This window comes from Ctenopharyngodon idella, chromosome 10, assembly GCF_019924925.1.
Source record: "Ctenopharyngodon idella isolate HZGC_01 chromosome 10, HZGC01, whole genome shotgun sequence".
In the NCBI taxonomy this organism is placed as follows: domain Eukaryota; kingdom Metazoa; phylum Chordata; class Actinopteri; order Cypriniformes; family Xenocyprididae; genus Ctenopharyngodon; species Ctenopharyngodon idella.
The window spans coordinates 6,540,443-6,561,274 of NC_067229.1; the positions used below are offsets into that span (position 1 = coordinate 6,540,443).

Consider the following 20,832-nt stretch of genomic DNA (forward strand, 5'->3'; position numbering starts at 1 on the left):
GAAAACAGAAGGAAAAGGGAAATGAAAGGAGGAAGGAAAAGGTCATCTTCATTGCTTTTTAATCAAAATAAAGTCACTTGCTCCGCCTCTGAAATGACTTTTGTTGTCAGCTGACGTCAACAAGTACTCTTATTTTTCAGTCCCATGCCTTGAAACTACCTGTCCTACAGAAACCACTCTTCAGCATGAAGTCCCTCCCTACATTTTATTTCAATATCCTGTTTCATCATCGAAGCAAAATGTTTTGTGAATACTACTACATGTTGGATTCTTCATGCATTGCCGCACTTACTGTTCACATCCTGTTATGAGGGTTGGACGTTCTTCTAGTTCTGTTTGGATGTTAACTCGACCAACATGGTGCTCTTTTCTTGAAGCAGCTCACTAGAGGATGTTGAATTTAGGATGTCTTTTAAAAAATCCTTCTTTCCACAGGAGAATTCCATTGGTTAGAATGGTCTGTATAATATCACGGACCATTTGAGATGTACTTTGAGACCCAGAAGACTCTTTCACACACATGCCTAGCACCATGATAATGTCTGTCAAAAGGTTGGACTGTATTTTTTGCATTCAGACGTCTTTTTCCACTGCGGTAATGTCGGTTTGCTTCAGCATCTGGTTCAGTATATTTCCTTATGGAACTTTTAACATAATGGAATATTTTATGTTGTGCCAGAGAGCTTAAGTACTCAGCAGTGGCATGTGTGTAGTCAGCGGTTTTATGTTTCTTTCCCTTTAGCTGGGTACCTCAAAATCGCCCTTGAGGCACTCAGATTAACATTTCAGTTTTGGGTCATCCACTCTTAACAAACCAAATGCTTTGTGTTTCTGAAACTAAACCTGCTGAAAATTCACTTGCAAGAATCTCACAATGAAGTTCCCAAAAGTAATCCCAAAATTTCAGATTTTCTGATTTCTCAGCTTCATTTTTTTAAACATTTCATGGGTAGACGATCCCAAATATCCAGACAGTATTGGCTTCCGAACAAGCCCAGAGACTCTGGTTGTTCTGTCTGGTGTTTTAATAACTGTTGACAGGGATCCGTGGGGAGTATAACATGTCGTTCCAGGATCAGACAATAGAGGTATAGAGTTCAAATAATGGTTGGGTTGTTTAAAGGATTCTAAATTAATGGCTTGGTTCAAGGAAGCCTTGAAGCCTTTGGTCAGACCTGTGTCACATTTACCGAAAACAGTGATGTCTTTTTAAATAATTGTTAAATGCAAATGCTACTTTACCAAATAGATTAAAAAACTTTAATGTTAGAAATAAAATTTATAAGCAAAACATTTGCGTATGCGGAGTATGATTTGTAAAAGCATAAGTTTAAAAAAAATGCATAATTTTAATGTTTTCCATAAGTGCTGTTAAATCTTTAACTCATAACATCATATTTTAATGGAATAAATTTGATATATTCTTCCAAGTTTGATTTTTGTACAAATTTGGCACAGTTGATTTTTCTTTTTTGTCGATTTGCAAAGAAAGGGTGAAGTGAATTACATAACTCATTGACTGAACAAATGTGTACCTGTAAAAATAAACATTTGCAAAAATGTAAATGACTCACTCTGAGAATGTAACAGTGTTTAGTCTCTTCACAAGGCCATAAGGAACATCATAATCACGAATTCAGACAGGCTTCAAGATTCTTGTTAGAGAAAGTCTTAGTGTTTACCAGAGGAAACATCAAGTTAATGGTGTAACTGACAGCATTTCCCAGCTGTGTAATGTGGGAATTGAGAAAAAATTCTGGAAAGTTTTGATGTCTAATGGGAAAGTCTGATGGATTTATTTGTGACGCTCATGTTGGTTGGTGCGCTAGGCTGGTTGTGGGAACATGTTGTGAATTATCATGTGTTTTTAATTAGCTAGTTGAAATGCAGACAAATGAGGGGTTAAATTTAAGAGTAGTTTAATTAGATGTCTTAATTACTTACTGGACAGTTTCTCTATGTGTTTTAATACATAATTAAGTGAAAGTAAGGCTATAATTTCTAACTGTATTTAGTGGTTTCTGCAAAAGACAGAGAGATGGAAACATTTTTCTTCCTTTATTTTATTATTTACTGTCAGCATTAAATGGTTCTGTGTATTCGATTTTCTCTTCTGTGGTTCAAAGCCTTGAAGGCATAACTATTAAATGTCTTCAACTCACTCTAATTATTAAAAAACACTTGGAATATTAAAGTAATGGTTCACCTAAAAAAAAAATTGTTACCCTCATTTCATTCCAAACCTCTGTGTGTGTGTGTGTGTGTGTGTGTGTGTATGTGTATATATATATATATATATATATATATATATTCTTTGATATATTCTAGACTCTTTTTCAACATAATTGAGTATGATCTTTTCAATGCATCAGTTGATCCAGTTTGCAAAACTGGTCTGTAGGATTCATTAATGAATTAGACTGATCTGGTTCTCAAGTTACTGTCTCAATGATTCAGTCACAACAGTTAACAGCTCCCTGCAATGATATCACCCTGTAGCCCAAGACTGGTTTCCCACTGAAGCTTAGCAGGGCTGAGCCTGGTTATTACCTGGATGGGAAACCTCCTGGGAAAACTAGGTTGCTGCTAGAAGAGGTGTTTGTGAGGCCAGTAGGGGGTGCCCACCCTGTGGTCTGTGTGGGTCCTAATACCCCAGTATAGTGATGGGGACACTATACTGTTAAAAAAAAAAAGACTCTCTGTGGTCATTTAAAATCCCAGGATTTCTTTCTAACAGAGTAGGGGTGTAACCCCAGCATCCTGGCCAAATTTGCCCATTGGCCTCTGTCCATCATGGCCCTTCTAATCATCCCCATATACTGATTGGCTTCATCAGTCTGGTATGTGGCATTCTGGTGTAATATGGCTGCCGTCGCATCATCCAGGTGGATGCTGCACATTGGTGGTGGTTGAGGAGATTCCCCCTTCCATATGTAAAAACGCTTTGAGTACCCAGAAAAGCGCTATATAAATGTAAGGAATTATTATTATTATTATTATTATTATTAAAAATTATCAATGAATAATGGTTTTTGGGGTCTTTTTCTAATTCACAAGACTTTGAATTTAGCACTCAAATTGTATGGAGCAATTTTGTGGTGCTTTTTGGTCATTGTGGTCACTATATTTGAATTTTTAATTATATAGTTGTCAGGATATTCTTGAAAATTCACAGTTTGTGTTGAAAGTAAGCAAGCAAGAAGGCCAAACTGGTTTGGGGAGTAAATAACGACATTTTTGGCCGATAAGACATCAACATTTTGTCCTTAGTGCAGAAAGTCTCAGACTGTTACTTAGATGTAATCTTGCAGTAATTCCTCTTTCAATTACGTAATCCTCTAATATGTAAATTTCTCCATATTTTGTTTGTATCCTGTTTGTTATCGGCCATTGTTTTGGAACCAGGTTGCTGTGGGTCAGATGGAATCTGTCAGGACTTTTAATTCCTTTAACACACGAGTGGTTTGTTTGGCAGGAGAAGTACCCAGACGTGGTCAGCCTTCCAGAGGGATCCAGATCGGAGCTCATGATTATACGAAGTCCTCAACTTCCTGGGTAAGTTGCATCAGCTGAGAAAATTAAATGGAAACTGCAGTCCATAACTTTTGCTGTTTGCTTTCCGTTAGCGGCACATGTGGCATCAAGCAACTACAAGATTCCTGTACCTTTATATGGTTACCATGACTGATATCTCGATATTACATGCTTGAAATATGGTAAGAGTCAATGGCTATATGTTTTTCAGGATCTCCATGACCATATTCTGGAAGATCGATGTGTCTAAGGAAGGAGTGGTAAAACCATTGCTTGAGCTCTTGCTGAAAATGCCAGATCAGGGTAAGACGAGTGAAATATAGATTATGTAAGAGATAATGATGCAATTGTCTACATTTATATTATCCTGCTTGTTAAACGGATTATAAGTCTTCAAAGGCCATTTTAGTACACTCAAAAACTAGCCATTATGATTATCAAGATTCTAACTTGTATTGGTGGAATAAAAGAGAAACTTGAAAATAGTCATGGACAGTGGTCAAATATACATTTTTGCAGTTGTTATACAAAAACATTTGACTGCTAAAGGGTGCAGTTGGCCTATCAGAGTCAAGTATTTTTTTATTTCATACTTAGAACGTGGTATAATAAACTAAAATGTTTTATTTTGTTTTCATCTGAACAGCTCGAGAGTTAGACACCAAAAAAGTGATGGAAAACGGCTCGGATTACTTTCAGAGCCTGCTGCGGATTCTCGGGGTGGAAGCGTCAGTCGAGGCCTTGATAAGAACCGTGTGTTTGTGAGAAGTCATAAAACACAAGCCAACATTCATGTCATCAGAACTTCATATCTAATCATTTTATTTCATATAAACACCTGTACAATCACTCGTTAGGAACTACATATTGATGCCATCTGTAAGTGTCAATCATTTTTACACATGATATGCCCAAACTGTATGGAAATATACATCATTAGACAAGAGCTAGAAAAATAAATAATTTTAAATACAAAATGTCTGACAGCAAAATCCACTATGTATTTTCAAATAGTTAACATTAGATTCCATCACAGAAACTGCGATCTTACTTTCTGTTCTTGCTTAATAGAATTAATTTCCATTCCTACCTTACATAGGGATTACAGATCTTTATTTCATTAGAATAACACAATGTCACCACCTCAGACTCGTAATATCTCTGGTTCATTGGTTCAAAAAGGGAAGATGATGTTAAACCTAAGGCGAATACAGCAATGTCTGGTGTGGAGAAACTGCACTTAATCAGATACATCATAACACATCGAAACTGAGCAACATGACAGTCAAACAAACGCCATTGGTTGGACAACGAAAGCGCGTTCACTCACAGATAAGGCGTATAATACTTCTGTTGACACCAGTTCACATTAAGACAAAAGGGAGTGTGAACACAGTTTGGCATTGTTGAATGTTCATCCATGTAAAACTCAAACACTATTCACCTGACGAGAACTGCACTGACGGCTTTGAGTTGAGCAAGCCGACGCAGTAAACATCATGGTAAAAGAGGTAAACAGAAGCATGAGTATCACTCACGCCACAGTATTTTGTAACAGTGATATTCCCCATGACGAGAAAATGGCAAACATGAGGTGCCATCTTTAGTGTTGAAGTCGCACAGTAAAATTTGCATCAACAGTCTCACTGTGGTTGGTTTTTCGATAAAAGGCGGCAAACTTGCACACAACGTTAAATCAACACCGCCATTTCTGTGGCACAGCAATATACTGCCTTTCTGAAAAACTGCTGGATCAACTTGTGTATTGTGCTAACAATAACTGCCATGCTGTCCATCTTTGGCCGTCTTATGAAATACGTCTGGCTCTGCAAACAATTACGGCCTTTAAAACTCAGGCCAAACATAGCCGTAGTAGTGTTTAAGCTGCTGGGATTGAATTCTTCTGGTTGTTTTCTAGTCTGCGATTTCAAAACAGATGACAACTAAGCATATTAATGTCAAACTCAAAGACAGAGCAGTTGTAGATGGACAGGCACAGCTGATTTTGCATTTTACAGTTTTTCCGGGAAAAAAAATAGTGGTGTTTGAGATGATAGACTAGCTTTAAAGAAGTAGTTCATCCAAAAATGAAAATTCAATCATTATTTACACACCTTCATGTCAGTAAACTGAGGTTTTTCCACATATTTGAAGTTCCAATGAAAAGCACCATAAATGTAGTCCATACAACTTGTGCACTATATTTCAAGTCTTCTACAAGTCTTCTATAGTGATACAACAGTATTGAGTGAAGAACGCACTTAAAATTTGAAATTTGCGTTCGAAAATGTTCATTCAGTTACTACATGCTCAACACCCAACAGCGTTTTGTCCAATTCAGACAAAATACCTAGTTAGAATGAACTGCCGAGCTGCATAAAGTTTCTTCAGCCATTTTGATTAGATTTGCAGTTACATGAGGGTGAGTAAACAACGGCCAAATGTTTATTTAGTGCAAACTATTCTTTAATAAGACACTTCGATTTGTATATGGTGGTAGACTGTTACGCAAGGCAAGCGTGCGTTATAAAAATACACTTTTATTAGCGAGTAATATCATTAGTTTTGTCTTCTAATTCATAAAATCTAATCTTAAGGGTAGTGACAGTGTTAGCGCAACCGCATTCGCTAGCATGCAACAGGTCTGTGCTTGTCAGTATAACTTCTGCTACTGTAGCTCACCATGGGTCAGTGGTTTGAGGAGCTCTATTGATGTAGTTTTGCTAAAAACTCAAGTACTTGTCTGTGTTTGAACTGCCTGTACAGCGACTGCCGACACGGCCAAGCTGATGCACGGTAAAACGTTCATTAGGGAAAATCGCTGTAAGCCACTTTTGGCACTTGGAAACCAGAGTAGCGCTGCTGCGTGAGAGAACGCTCAACAGCACTGCACAAAAACACGCACACACACCAACCTCCTTGTCCTCCCTTTTTACAGCCAATGACTGACTCATTCAGGTATTCTGTGCTTTAGGAGACCAGCCCCAGTGAGAACATCACCCTCTAAAAAGAAAAACAAAAGGTCGTCCCAGCAACAGCCTGCAAATGCCGCCGTCGCTGCCAACTTCACGTCGCAGTACATAGTGGGAGGGCAAACAGCTAGACAGACTAGCAAACAAAAAGAACAAAACTATTCACTTTTTCAACTTCACTTCTACGCATTTCTCAAGCAGCACTCATGGAGGTGTCTCATACAGCATGGAAGAGCAGCGTGCACTCCTGCCTTTCCTTATATAGGCTGGAGGGGGGCGGGGCTTGCGTGCTCCGCAGGTAGTAGTTGACGATTTTGGTGTCCAGCTTGAACTGGTGAGGGATGCCTTCATATGGTTTGGGGTCCAGATCCAGGATGGAGACGGAATACGTAAAACGAGGCTTCTCCAAATTCAACTGGTGTCTGTAAACACAAAGCAAATAGAAGGTAAAACGACCGCAAACGTCAAGGTGAATCTTTAATTAATGAGTGAAAACAAACTTACTCTTCGTCTTCTTCACATGGTGCAAACGTGATCATGATTGAGCAGTCTTTGGCGGTCATTGCAACTCTATACTGATGAACCTGGAAAGTGAGATGATGTTAGGAGAAATTAAAATGTGTATTGTAGCTCTAAGAGTGAATCTCACTTAGGCTTGTTCAGACTGTCAGTCCAAATCTGATTTTTGTGCATATCCAATTGATTGATATCAGATTTAGAAAGTGTGAACGGCAAAAAAAACAAAAAACAAAAAAAAGACACGTAATGCGATTTCTACATTCGAGCTACATTCATATGTGGTTTGAAATCCTATTCAAATCGCATTCTGGAAATTCAGTTTCCGTCTGACCGCTCGGATTGGATTTTGCGTGGTTTATGTGACTTTCTCACACTGTGTAAAATGGAAACGTCAGACGTTGTTCTAGGAAACATGCTGGAAGTCAAGGCAGAAACAAGGCTGTGTTGTTGCAAAGTGCCGGACAAGCAGAAAATGACAATTTAGCGGAGACATGTTTTGAAACTGGGAAGGAATAAAGCCACTCAAACCAGCCTCCTATGGTCTTGCCGTTGCCTCCGAAGACGCAGTAGCCCAGTGCGGCGGCTACACATTGTCATATTGTAAATAAGGTGACATCTGTATTGCAAACCCCTTCCATGTTGCGGTTGTTGTTGTTTTTGGTGTATACTACCAAGGCAATGTCATTGCCATATAAACCAATGCAGATTATTCTGGAAAACAAAAGAGCGGCATGGACACACAAATCGGATCTGGACAGTTGCGATACCCAGTGTGGACAGTCAATGAATTTAGATCAGATTCGAATCGGATACACAAATAATCAGATTTGGACTGACAGTGTGAACATAGCCTTTGAAACAAGTCTCATTTTGTCCCAAAATATTATTTACTAGGGGTTAAACGGATCGTTGTTGATCCGCGATCCGTACGGACCAGGACCCACGTTTCGGCAGGCATGTGATTTTCGTGGATTAATTTCAATGTGTTTTCACATGTGTTGTCTTGCTAGTTTACACATTCAGTAGATTTCAGATAGCGAGCGAACTCCGAATTGATTCTTCTTTCGCGCCTCCTTGCACTTGGATGGACACATACACAAAAAATTCGTTCAAAATACCAGTCTCGGCACAGTTGGTTATGTCTCAAAAGAAAGAGAACAAGAGAAGGATGTATATCATTATTTTGGGTCCGTGCATTCAGTCTTAAAGTGACAGCGGCCTATAAATACCTGCTGTTGTCTACATGTCATTAATGTTAATCAAACTACAAAATAGCTTTAACAAAGATCTATATTAAATTTATACAGTGAACATAGTGTTATTTTATATTTAATTATTAATGAATACTACAGATAGACCTCATTTTATTTGTAACTTTGTTGGGCTATATTGTACATACCTATGCTTGTAATGTCTGTATTTCTTCTTATTTTTTACTGATTGTTCACTTGCCTTTATTAATGTTTGAACTTTATTAGATAGGCTAGTAGTTTTTGCTGTGGTACTTAATGTGAGCTTTAAGTATTAATGGAAAGCAAAGTTACCCCCACCCCCAAAATATTTTTTTTCTTGCTGATCCGAAAAATGATCCGATCTGTGACTCAAAAACCGTAATACAATCCGAACCACTATTATTTACAATACTATTAGTTTTATATAAAAATAAACTTGTATTTTATCGAATACCAAAAACTATACATTAAAAAAAAATCTATATATTACACTTTTTATAATTAACCAATAACTGGTATGATAATCGATTTTTTTATTTATATATATATATATATATTTTAGGCTTTAATTTATTATTTTTTAAATGCCCAATTTTGGGGTGAAATACAACTTATTTTGAGATTCACACCTAAACTTAGCAGCTTCACATGTTCAGTCTTACCTTCCCAACTGCATATTCTACAGAGCCATCATCCTCAGTAGGACAGTTTTTAACTGTGTCCATGAAACTCTCATTATAAGGCCCATCTATCTGCAGTCGGTTTCTGGGGATACAAACAAGTGTTGATTAGATGTTTAAGTGCTTTTAAGCATGTTTATTCACAAATATGTTGTGGCTTTGCATGGAAATCACCAAATACCATATTGCACAGGACCACCATGTGGCCACAGTGCCTCATTACTAGATCAAGTACCACACGCACAGACAAATGAGTCTTTTGCGCCACCTAGTGTTTGTATCGTACAGTCTTTCAGGGGACTTAAATTCTTTTAAAAAAAACAAAGTATATTATTACTTCTATAGTAAAATTTATATAATATCAAATAAGTTGCGATTCAGCAACTGTACTGCATTTTTACATAAAATTATTCCAATACAGGTGAACACTGCATAGATCTGGTTTGGGCTGAAATATCCGCCCAATATAAAGTTTGCTCAGCAAGAACAAACCGTTCTTACATTAGAATATCGATCTGATAGATCAGTAACGAAGCGCTCAATATCCCAGCTTAAAAATTCACCTTTCTTTCGGGAACTCTTCTAGATACTGCTCCACACGTTTGTACAGAGGGTAGATTCCTTCAATATCCAGGTTATCCAGCATCTGAACTTGGAGGATTTTTGAAAGGACACTATCTTTAGGGAGGCCATGGTTACCTGTGAAGATATGCAAATGAGCTCAACGTGTACTCCTGGTCTTGCATAACAGATTTACGATTACAGATATATAGCACAATAATCTGGCCTTTTACACGCCCTTTAATGCGTCTTTGAAATGCATGACATGTTTCATTCCAACTTACTCCTACGCATATATTGTGACTCAACAGTAAAATGATTTCCATTGGAACTAATATGAGAGTTTGGCTGGTAGGTGCCAAACAAACCATCATCCAAATATTCATTAGTTAGCAGTCGCTGGTAAAGGCCTCACCGTTGCGGAGCAGATCTCTTGGGAAGGGACTGGCTTCACAGTGCGGCCTGCTTTCGGACAGGTGCATCTTCCTGGGCTCTCCCGAGCGATTCGAGTCCCCGCCGCTTAGCAGGGAGGAGCAGATCACCTGAATGAAATCATTGAGGACGGCTTTGCCAGGCTGGTGGCCATTATAGAGGCCATTACTATGGGGGAAATAAGGCCGAAGGTGCTGAATGAGATCATTCAGTTCGGGTTGCTGTTTGGCGTCATCTTTACAGCTAAATATCAACTCTCCGCCCTGAAAAAAGATGGGAGAAACAATTAATGCAACTTTCTAAATAATCAAACCAATATACAAACAGTAGCTAGATTTTAATGATATTCTTTTGTTCAAAGTTGAAAAACAAAAAAAACACCTAAGCTGGTTTTAGGTCATTTAAGCTAGTCACATCCAGACCAATATGGTGATCAGCAAGCTAGTTTTTCAGTTAAAAAGTGTCTAAAATCCCTCTAAAAACAGCCTGATTTGGCTGGGAGACTAGTTCCAGTAAACCAGTTTAAGCTGGTTTTAGTAGTATGACTACCAAGTTCCAGGATAAATATAACTTAAGATTTACTCAGTATTAATCATCATCGCTGTCTGTTACTTTAAATGCTGAACATTCAGTGGAAGTTGAGGGAAAGTTTTAAAACTTTACTCTTGAAGTGTAAAGTTCAGAAAATAGACCTTATTCAGAGCAGCATGGCGCAGGTATGAAAGCGAGGCTGTGAGGGATAGACTTACCGTGTTTTCAGTGGCATCCGCTGAAAAAGCTGTATAAAGCTCCTAGATCACTTATAATTTTCCACTTTTTTCCAAGTTTTTTTGTCTACTGAAATCTCTTGGGAAGACATTTTTGCAGTGTTGCATCAGCAGGACAATCCAAAAACACATTACATAAAAGTACAACCTACTAAGGAGATGTAAGTCTATCCCTCGCATTCATTACCGTTAAAGGGATAGTTCACCCAAAAATGAAAATTTGATGTTTATCTGCTTACCCCCAGGGCATCCAAGATGTAGCTGTTTCTTCAGTAGAACACAAATGATGATTTTTAACTCCAACCGTTGCGGTCTGTCAGTCATATAATGCTTGTCAATGGTAACTTCATCTATAAGAGTCAAAAAAACAAGCACAGACAAATCCAAATTAAACCCTGCGGCTCGTGACGACACATTGATGTCCTAAGACACGAAATGATCGGTTTGTGCGGGAAACCGAACAGTATTTATATAATTTTTCACCTCTAAAACACGCGTTTTGATGACTGAAGTGATCTCTCGCACTTATACTTCAATGAGTGCGAGACATCATTTCCGTTGTCAGAGCGCGTTCAGACCTCACCATCCGGATGCGCAACGCAGTTGGACATGGTGGTGTTTTAGAGGTGAAAAATGATATAAATACTGTTTGGTTTCTCGCACAAACCGATCGTTTCGTGTCTTAGGACATCAATGTGTCATCACGAGCAGCAGGGTTTAATTTGGATTTGTCTGTGCTTGTTTTTTTGACTTTTTATAGATGAAGTTACCATTGACAAGCATTATACGACTGACAGACCGCAACGGTTGGAGTTAAAAATCATCATTTGTGTTCTACTGAAGAAACAAAGTCACCTACATCTTGGATGCCCTGGGGGTAAGCAGATAAACATCAAATTTTCATTTTTGGGTGAACTATCCCTTTAAAAATCAAAGATGGTGCTGCTATGAATAAGGTCTATAGACAGCAGGCTGAAATGAACTACGAAATAAAGTTTGCTTGGAGACCTTAAACAGTTCGGGACTGAATTAATTACAGAAGTTTGTATTTACCTTAAAGATTTTCAAGTTGTTTTGTGGTTCCTCTAACAGATTCTTCAAAGCAACGTACATTCGCTGTTTGCTCCTGGAATACAAGTTATTCAATAATATTCAAGTTTGTAAAATAAGATGCATTTTTGCAAACAATGAAGGAAAGTTTAGGGAGAAAGAATTAACATGTTAAGAGATTATATGGATAATCTGACTCTGAGCTTTCTGTTTCTTTAGTGTTCCTGTGACTCGAGCAGCAGTATAAATGCTTCATGCTGCATTAGAGATTATAGGGCTGGTTTCACAGTGGAAAGGTGAGTCACAGCTTTTGCCAAAATGGTAAATGTGGCCCTTTTTCTCAGTGGAAAATACTTTGTTTTAACAAAGGTCAGTGACGCAACTGGCTTGGTGAATCCCTTTGCCGCAGTGAGTTGGATTTGTTAACAATGCTGGCTAAAGGTCGTACCATCAGCGAAAGATATAAATCCAGCTCTGAATTCCTGCACTGAGTGACTGAAGCAGTGACTCACCCTGAGAAGAGATCCAGGGGGCAATATCTGCTCAATCGCTTCCACTTCCCATTGGCTAACTGTAAGATAATAAAATAATGTTAGGAATTTAACTGTGAAGTTTACTAGTAGTGTTTCGGTCAAGTACACAAACTACAGGGACAGCCACGTAATGATGATACACTCTCCAGTTTCCGTTTCACCTCTACTTTGGGACTGAAACTGATTTTCGTATTTGCGCAACATTTTCTGCAGCCAAATCTCCAAAGGACTGATTGTATGATAGCACACAGTACAAACAGACAGCAGGATGTTTACACTACACTGCACCATCCTCTTTTTCTTTTTTTTATTAAAGCAGAAGCTCACTTTTAGAAATCTGGCTTCGCTTCTATAAACCATGTGTTACTTTGGTGACAACGAGTCTTTTGTTAGATTCTCAGTAGGTACTTGCCTTGTAATGCTGATGCATGCAGAATCTGCAAACTTTGCGTTTGCATTCCTTGGTTATGTGTCTTGAAAAGGGTAGAAATCCACATTTTGGCTAGAGGGGGAAAAAAGGAGAAATATGTAGTTTTATCTCTGCATCTCAAGTTACACAATGAAGTTTTGTGAACAAGCTTAATGCGAAGAAGTTTCGTTGTTTTTTATGAACACACAAACAAGCCTTTCAGATTGGATTCACGCCACCTTCTCCTGTTTGTTTGAATGACCATGTGATTAAATTCCACATAAATAGATTCAATGAGTCATTCAGCTACTGTGGTTTACTTCCCCAAAAATGGACATTTTTAATAAACTGATCCCTAAAAAAAAACTAGTTCTTGTTTTATATGACATTCAAAGCTTCCAATTTAACAACACAGAGTGTGAAGATATAGAAAACCCCATTAACAACTGTCAGCAAGTTCAATGACCGGACGTGATAAGACAAGCGACACTAAAGTCAACACATTCAAGGCGAAGTTTTTGGCACACTTGCATACAGTCTCGATATGTGATTATTTTCAAAATGTGTATAAAATTACAACACTGTCACTTTTTAAAGTGCAATTTTTTCCTTGAAATAAACAACAACTCAGTCATAATGGTAGTGACGTGTTGTGGCTGTATCAAGCTGAAAGTGGAGTTCACCTTTATTTCGACGCATATTGGCGGTCTGTGGTCTCTGAGGTGGTGGAGGGGGAGTTGGGTCAGGTTGGGAAGGCATAAACCACACCCACTGAATGTGTCCATGACCTTGTCACAGCGCAGTTCTGCATGAAGGAAAGGTCACAACACCGTTCCGCAACATCAAATCCAGTCTACAAAAGTGACTGCATCTCACATGCATAAGTTTACATGAAGAACAAACTTAATTTTTTGGTGGGTGAAACTCAGGAAAACATATTCAAGTCAGAATTTACACTAAAAGTCATGCAATAAAAAGATATTTTTGTTTAAAGAAAATTGTGCTTATTTTAGGACATTATCTGCATAGCAATTAAGCATATTTTCCTCTAAATTGTCATTACTGTAACGGACCAGAATGTTTTATTTTGAGTAATTCCCATTAATCTCAAGGATTTTGCTGTTAAAATACAACAAATACTACAATAAAGTATAAATGGGTCAATGACGTGACAGGGTCATTTTTTTTTTGTCCAAAGGCCTTAATAATAATAATAATAATAAAAAACAAAGATATGACATCTAAAGTTTGTAAGGTAGTACAACTAGATCTCTTTTATTGAATCCAAAAGGTTTTAATTATATTTTGCTACATATAAATGTATTTTAAAGATTTTGAAGTGTCAAAAAAGTCATTCGGTTTAACCGTCCAAAGATCAATACAGCCATTTCATTTGTGATTAAAATATCTTAAAATGTAATAAATGTATATATTTTTTATTCTGGCATGATTTTATAACATCATATATCAACATAATGCAAAATGATATTAAAATTATGTGTAGAAGTCATTGCTTTGTTATGAGAAAGAATGTCCAGAAAAATAAATTTCATTGATGTCATTTGGAGTAACCAATATAAAGGGGCCATTTTGGATCAAGTCATGGGGTCAATATCATGTAACAGGATGTGACATCATTCAGACACCTGCAAAGGACCACATGGTCGTGAACCAAAGTAGCTAACTCTCTTTTAACTATTTGAAAAATTCATGTTTTCACTCGCTTATACGCATGTCCCAAAACATCAGGTCATTCGGTACAACCGCTATAAAACATGGAAAATGTTATTTTAAAAACTTGTACTAAATATAAAATGTTTGATTGTCCTTTTACTAGCTAGCTATCTAGATATCAGCCTGTTAGCATTGTTTGAAAATATTGTCATATGGTATAACCAAAATTTTGGTTAAACCAAACGACTTTTTTGGTGACAAATTTTGTCCATCTTGTAAAAAATGACAAAAACAGTGTTAATTGATTATAAAAACCACATAACCTTATTGTTAACACTTAATAAAACTTTTAACAAATTTAATTATATCTTCTTCATTTTTTTTTTTACACTTTTAAAAACCTTATTAGTCAATGACCCAAATACTTCACTTTTATTTAATAATACACTAATACACTTTTTATACACTATTTAATAATACACTTGTTTGGGTTTTTTTGCATTACGGTAATGACAATTGGAGTAAATATGTGTAATTGTTATAAGAATGCAAAAAAAAAATCTTGAATTGTCTTCAGTTTATTTAGCAAAAAAAAATTATTTACTTATTTTTGTGGAAATGTGATATGAACATGTTCTTGACCAATTTTATGAGATTCACCAAATGTTTAAAAGGAACAAAATGAAAGTTTGGTCATTCGTACCAGGTCGTTCTTGTTGGACCTTCAGCGATAGCTGTCTCACAAAGTCCAGCGGTAGTTTGACAACCTCCTGTGAACAATCAAACCATTATTTTCATCTTATTTGCGTGGCTTGTGTTAAATGGCTTGTATTAATGTACACAAACTTCTTAAACTGTAACTTACTCCACTGTGAACATATTCCTCCCCCAACAAAGGCTTCATGACATATTTACTATAATCCACAATGTTGAGGATGTGTCGAAAAGCTTGTTCTGCAGTCTAGTAGGAATGAAGTAGGAAAATGAGCTGATACTAGGGTGTATGACAATGTAAACAGACCAGGACTGAACATTTGATGCATATTTACATTGTTGCAGATGCCCTTTGTACCAAAAGAGACAGTTTACTTACAATACAGTGAAAGAAAAGCACACAAATCTTATGTTTACTTAAAAAACTATTCTAAAATCACTATTTAGGAGTTTTATGAACAATTCACCATCACATTTATATTGTACGAAAAGGCAATACTGCTTTATAGTGCATATTTAGGAAGTTTTGGGAAGTACTATTGTTCAGTAATATCAATTTGGGGAAGTTTTACCTGTCGTGTATGTGCGGAGTCTTCAGAGGGAAACTTTAACAGACGAAGAACTCGACAGTGCTGTAAAGAGAAGTAACGTGTTTGAAAACAGAATTTGCAAAACTTATTTCACACAGACTTTGACCGCTGTAAGTATCCTAGTGATACTTTAGTCAAAAAAGGGAATCCTCTGAAACAGGTTTGCTTGTGACTGTACTTGTGTGGACAATAAATACTCCATCCACTCAACTGTGAACTGAATACACATTACGTGTTTACCACAATGCCCTTGTACATAAAAAGGTTCCTCAAAGGTAAAGGTGAAATCGTCGCATTGACGATAAACTCACTGCCTGGCTGTTTGTTTTATGGACTGATGTAACCGATGGGCACTTAAATGCAAATGCAGTTTCTAAACCACACTTGCTCAACAATTACAAAACGTACTTCTGCCTCACATTACGTCAAACATAAAAGGATGATGCTGATGAAGAAATTATGTATAATTCACCTCAAAATTAACAGAAAAAATAAATGATATTGTACATTTTCATAACAGTCCAGTACAATTTCTTAAATTGTCATTAATGCAATGAAAAACTTAATTCTGACATTACTGTAATACAACAATGAATTTAATAATATCCAGACAATTATTTTTTGCAATAATAATTATTATTAAAATAAGCATGCATTAAAATCAGTATAACAAATACTACCATGATGTAGAAATACAAATGTATTACATATATACAATTTAAAAAAAAAAAAAAAAAATCACATTACAGCAATGAGAATTTCTTCTATTCCAATGAGAATTTGTGAGGGGAAACATGATTAATTGTCACGAAATTAATGTCATAGTAAAAAAAAATTTTTTTTTCTTCTATGTGTGAAATATACCCCGAAAATTTGTTTAAACCACTCATCTCATTTCAATGTGCGACTCAGATGCCTTTAAAAATTGTTTTTAACATAATCTCACTTAATTTTTCATTGATCACGATGTTGTGGTTCAGCTCGTATTCCAAGAATTTAAAACGGGCCAACCAACGTGACAAAAAAAAACACACAAGAGTGTGGGAGCGTGAAAGAATGTCTGTAAACAGCAAATAGAAACGGACAAGCCCTTGCAGGACTCCAGAACTAGTTGGAAAACTGCATATAAAGTGTCACCCGTTTTCTCCACACCCAGTCTGGCATGATTACATAAACATATTGGCCAATGTTGTTTCGGGCAGCTGCCTGTGATTGGATACACACTCGTGTTGTAATCTGTAATACAAATCCAACCAGTTTATGGCTCCAAACACTTGATCCAGTGGTTTATTCAGTTTATTTATTGTATGATGGTACAGACACACAAATGAGCTGGAAAATCAGGCAAAGGTTAAGCTGTTCCCGTTTTACAGGATCATATCCTTGATCTTAACAAAACAGGGCCTTGATATTGCAATCCAAGTGAAAAAAAGGAGTCAACTACATGCTAAATGGAACTGATATATGAATCATTCACATAAAGTTTCCATTACTCACAGTAACTTTTTCATTAATCATATAAATACGAATCTCAAACAGTTGATTTTCAGAACAATTTCTATCCATTGTCCAAAAATAAAGAGGGTTCTGGCGTATGTGTTTTACATGGGATTTTACATGCAATAACCCAAGTAAAATACCCCCCTCCCCTCCAAAATACAAAAACAGCCTTTGGCCAATGCCAAAATACATATAAGTGATCAACATCCACGGTACCACCCATACTAATCAATATTCATACCCATCATCCTGGTTTATATTGGTCTAATACCACCCTCACACTATAAGATCACCACTAACCATTCATTCAACCGATCGCAGCATTATATAGCCAACATTATATGTGCCACTAAAATGTTTTTAAGAAACTTTAGATCTTATAAAGTGGGTGTGGCGTGGATAACACACATGTTGTACATTCACTTTATCAATGAATCCTGGTTTAGCCTGCTAAGTGGCTATTAGCTTTAAAGCCCTGCCAACACCCTTTTAAGACAAAGAAAGAGTTGATTTTCGTCTAATGGTGGTATAAAGTTACCAAACATAAAGTTTAGGTCCTTTCCAAACAGTTTGAATTGATTTTCTATTGGCTGAATCAGATTTGGTTGAGTTTATATGAATCTTGGCTAAGCTAAAAGCTAGTAACTATTGAACACCAACCTGCAAATGAGACACGACCAGGCTCTTGTTCCCCTCCCCGTGATATTTCCAGTCGTTTTCGTCCATTTTATCCAGTTCCATAACCCAGAAGAACCGTAAACTTATCGGGTTTTGGCGCAGATTTGATACTCTGGGCGAGATGATCGGGGTCGGGCGTAAAACTTCTGGTGAATCCGTGTCTGACACACCGACGGGTGTAGCGCTACTACCGCTTTTGCGAGGACACGCCCTCCTCTGCGCTCTCATTGGTCAGACACAGAGGTTGCGGGTTTTTCATTGGCTAAAAGTGTTTGACATTGTTAAATGCATCCGCTAATTGGATGCTAAAAATGTCAATCAAATGTTCGCACTCTTCTGAGCGCAGTTTATAGACTGTATCTATAAAATGATGTCATGAACGCATGACTTTTTTCTGTCCCTTTTCTGTTTGCTTTTACATGATTTGCTCAGAGAAAACGAAAAACGAGGGAAAAAAGCAGTTGGACATTCAGGGGGTTTCTGTATTGTAAAGAATTAGAAAATATCTAATTGATTAAAAAAAACAAAAAAAAAACAAAACTAAAACAACGATATGTGAGGGACACTTTTAAAGGCAGAGGTTTGTTGTATTTGGTCTAATCATACCATTATAACATTTTTAAATAATTAAGCGGCCACACTGTAAAAAAAATTGTTGGTTTAATTTAAAAAAGCAAGTTACCTGGGTGTCTTAAAAGTTTGAGTTAATACAATGAGGGCGATTGGTTTAATCAACAGAAATTCAAAATATTATGTTATCTGAACCACATTAATTATTTAAGTTGATTTGACAAAAGAAAAAGTGTGATAAATTATGAATATATATATATATATAAATTTAGAGAAAAATTGAAAATACTCTGGCCTTATGAATAAAATTTTGGAATTTATCTTTCCTATCTTATTTTAAAATACACACAAAATTAATTAAACATCCTTTAAGATCACCCATAAAAAGCTTTACCACAGAAAAATTTATATCAATAATAATATTAATGCCATTTTTTTTAATTTTGTGACTCACATAGACATTCCTTAATCTGGAACTGTATTTATCCAGAATAATTTTCTTAAGAATTCTTTTCATTAATTGAAGAACATATTTTTTCAACTTTTCTTTTAAGATGTAATGGAATGGCTTTTATTATATTTAAATGTAATGAATATCAGTTGTTTAATTTTATACTTCCTATTAGGCAAATTCCAAATAAACAAATGTAAGTTTAGGAAGAATAAATCATTGTTTTTAAGACAGATGCAAAATTTGTAGCTTTGCATAACTATAAAGTGCTTATTTTATCGAGAAACAAACATTAAGCATTAAATATGATTAGAAGAAATGATTGCTTTATGTATAGTTACATGGAATAAACACAAAAGACATTTTTATAGAAATTCATAGAAAACCTTTTAATAGAAATTTAAAAAAAAAAAAAAAACATATTAAACATGACTGTACAGGGAGCTTAAAACTTACATTTAATCAAAATACATCTGTTTTCACCATGAGGTCAATAGGATGAAGATTTCACCATTGATTTAAAAAAAAAATCTGTCTAAAAAAAACAACAAGATTTAAAAAGAAATCAAATGTGAGCAATGTCTGATTTACTCAAAGCAGCTCATTAGACAGCATCATTCTTCAGCTGGAGCAAGTCATCATGCCGAAGGATTTGGACGGACTCGGCTGTCCGATTCTCAGTTCGTCTTTGCAGCTGTCCGTCTGATTTGTGTCAGACGGAGGTGTGGACTCATAGAGGACGCATATGGACCCATCCTCTCCAATCCGGTAGGACACTTCATATGGGTCGACCCACATGGTGAGTTCACTAGGTAGCAGTGAAAAGAGTCGCTCTTTTGTGAGTCCAATCGTACAGGCTGCTTTGCCTATCAGAGGGTCCATCTTGTGGTTGATCCGGATGCACCTGTAACCCGAACCTCGGCAAGGTGCGTTTGGGAACCAATGGTGCCGATAATGATCTACAATGAAAGAGCAAAGTTAGGCCTTGGCACAATCAAACATGGCCTTGTTAAGCCTTACTTGCCAAAGTTTTTGGCCTTGGTGCTTTGTTAAGGCAGATTGGGGTTAAAATGGTGCAAGTTTCAATGAATGGACTTTGGTGTTGCAATAAACTTATCTTTAGCTGCTTTATTTGCAACAATAAACGATGTTCATTTTCAATACAAGCTATATAATTTGGACTATGATATGTTACTTGAGTTTCCTTTAAACAATGGAAAGATCATGTCTGATCCCGTCTTACCCCCTAAAGCTTCTTCCAAAGAGAATCTGAATTGTTGCAGCTGTTCTTCTGAAAGCAGTCCCGTTCCCCTCAACAGACGTGTGACAAAGTTAGCAGCAGTAGAGACCTCAGTTTTCATCATGAAGTTTTTGCATGAGCTGAAACGGAAAAGGCAGTAAAACTGTGAAACACAATCAAATGTGAGCACGAACGAGTTTTTGAGATCAATTAGCTCAAGTACATCTGAACTCAACAGGCCTGACCAATGTCTATGGCATGTTCCTTTGTTCAAAACAACACGAAAAATCGCGCCTTAAACGCCACTAACCTGCTCCTGGGAATCGGAATAGGGATACAGAGAGTTTCTACAGCTGTTGCGAACGCTTTTATTAACGTAATCGTAAAAACGGGCAAATAAATTTCTGTTTTCTACCGCGAACTTCCTCCTTCGGCTGTGGTTCGAGTACGTGCAGCTCTAGTTCTGAGCTCAGATGGTAAACACTCTGCAGCCACGCGCCTCCGCCAATCAGAGAGCGAGTTCGAGGTGACGTCACAAACGATCCATTTCCATAAACAGACGGTGTATCACGTATCAAACAAGTAAATTGTAGTTGTTAAAATGAGTACTTTTATGTTCTTATTTATAATGTATGGTGCATGTAATTTATTGTGTGAGTAATTTATTTATTTAAATCTTTCCTGTGTCCAGTGAATTGTTTTGTATTAAACAATTTCATGTAGACA

The 20,832-nt window shown here is 36.7% G+C and overlaps 3 protein-coding genes across 3 annotated transcripts in view; 1 reads left to right on the forward strand and 2 right to left on the reverse strand.

Moving 5' to 3' along the window:
* The window catches only part of cenpp (centromere protein P), a 51,485-nt gene extending 46,959 nt beyond the window's left edge, over positions 1 to 4,526 (forward strand). The window contains exons 7-9 of the mRNA XM_051907970.1: positions 3,476 to 3,555; positions 3,746 to 3,837; positions 4,181 to 4,526. Coding sequence (XP_051763930.1) covers positions 3,476 to 3,555; positions 3,746 to 3,837; positions 4,181 to 4,299 — 291 coding nt within the window. The 3' untranslated portion in view covers positions 4,300 to 4,526. The remainder of the gene's footprint in view (positions 1 to 3,475; positions 3,556 to 3,745; positions 3,838 to 4,180) is intronic.
* ippk (inositol 1,3,4,5,6-pentakisphosphate 2-kinase) lies at positions 4,330 to 18,048 on the reverse strand. Its single transcript, XM_051907966.1, has 13 exons — positions 17,828 to 18,048; positions 15,650 to 15,709; positions 15,229 to 15,324; positions 15,067 to 15,133; positions 13,373 to 13,494; positions 12,693 to 12,782; positions 12,260 to 12,318; positions 11,751 to 11,823; positions 9,914 to 10,193; positions 9,501 to 9,636; positions 8,920 to 9,022; positions 7,011 to 7,090; positions 4,330 to 6,928 (listed from the first exon to the last, which is right to left on the reverse strand). The coding sequence occupies exons 1-13, from the start codon at positions 17,906 to 17,908 to the stop codon at positions 6,724 to 6,726; spliced, it is 1,452 nt and encodes a 483-aa protein (XP_051763926.1). The 5' UTR covers positions 17,909 to 18,048; the 3' UTR covers positions 4,330 to 6,723.
* A 1,180-nt stretch (positions 18,049 to 19,228) lies between these two features.
* Positions 19,229 to 20,598, reverse strand: si:dkey-42i9.4 (uncharacterized protein LOC492503 homolog). The gene is made up of 3 exons (XM_051907779.1): positions 20,417 to 20,598; positions 20,110 to 20,246; positions 19,229 to 19,825 (listed from the first exon to the last, which is right to left on the reverse strand). Exons 2-3 carry the CDS (start codon positions 20,228 to 20,230, stop codon positions 19,488 to 19,490), a joined length of 459 nt encoding a protein of 152 aa, XP_051763739.1. The 5' UTR covers positions 20,231 to 20,246; positions 20,417 to 20,598; the 3' UTR covers positions 19,229 to 19,487.
* Positions 20,599 to 20,832: the final 234 nt, after the last annotated feature.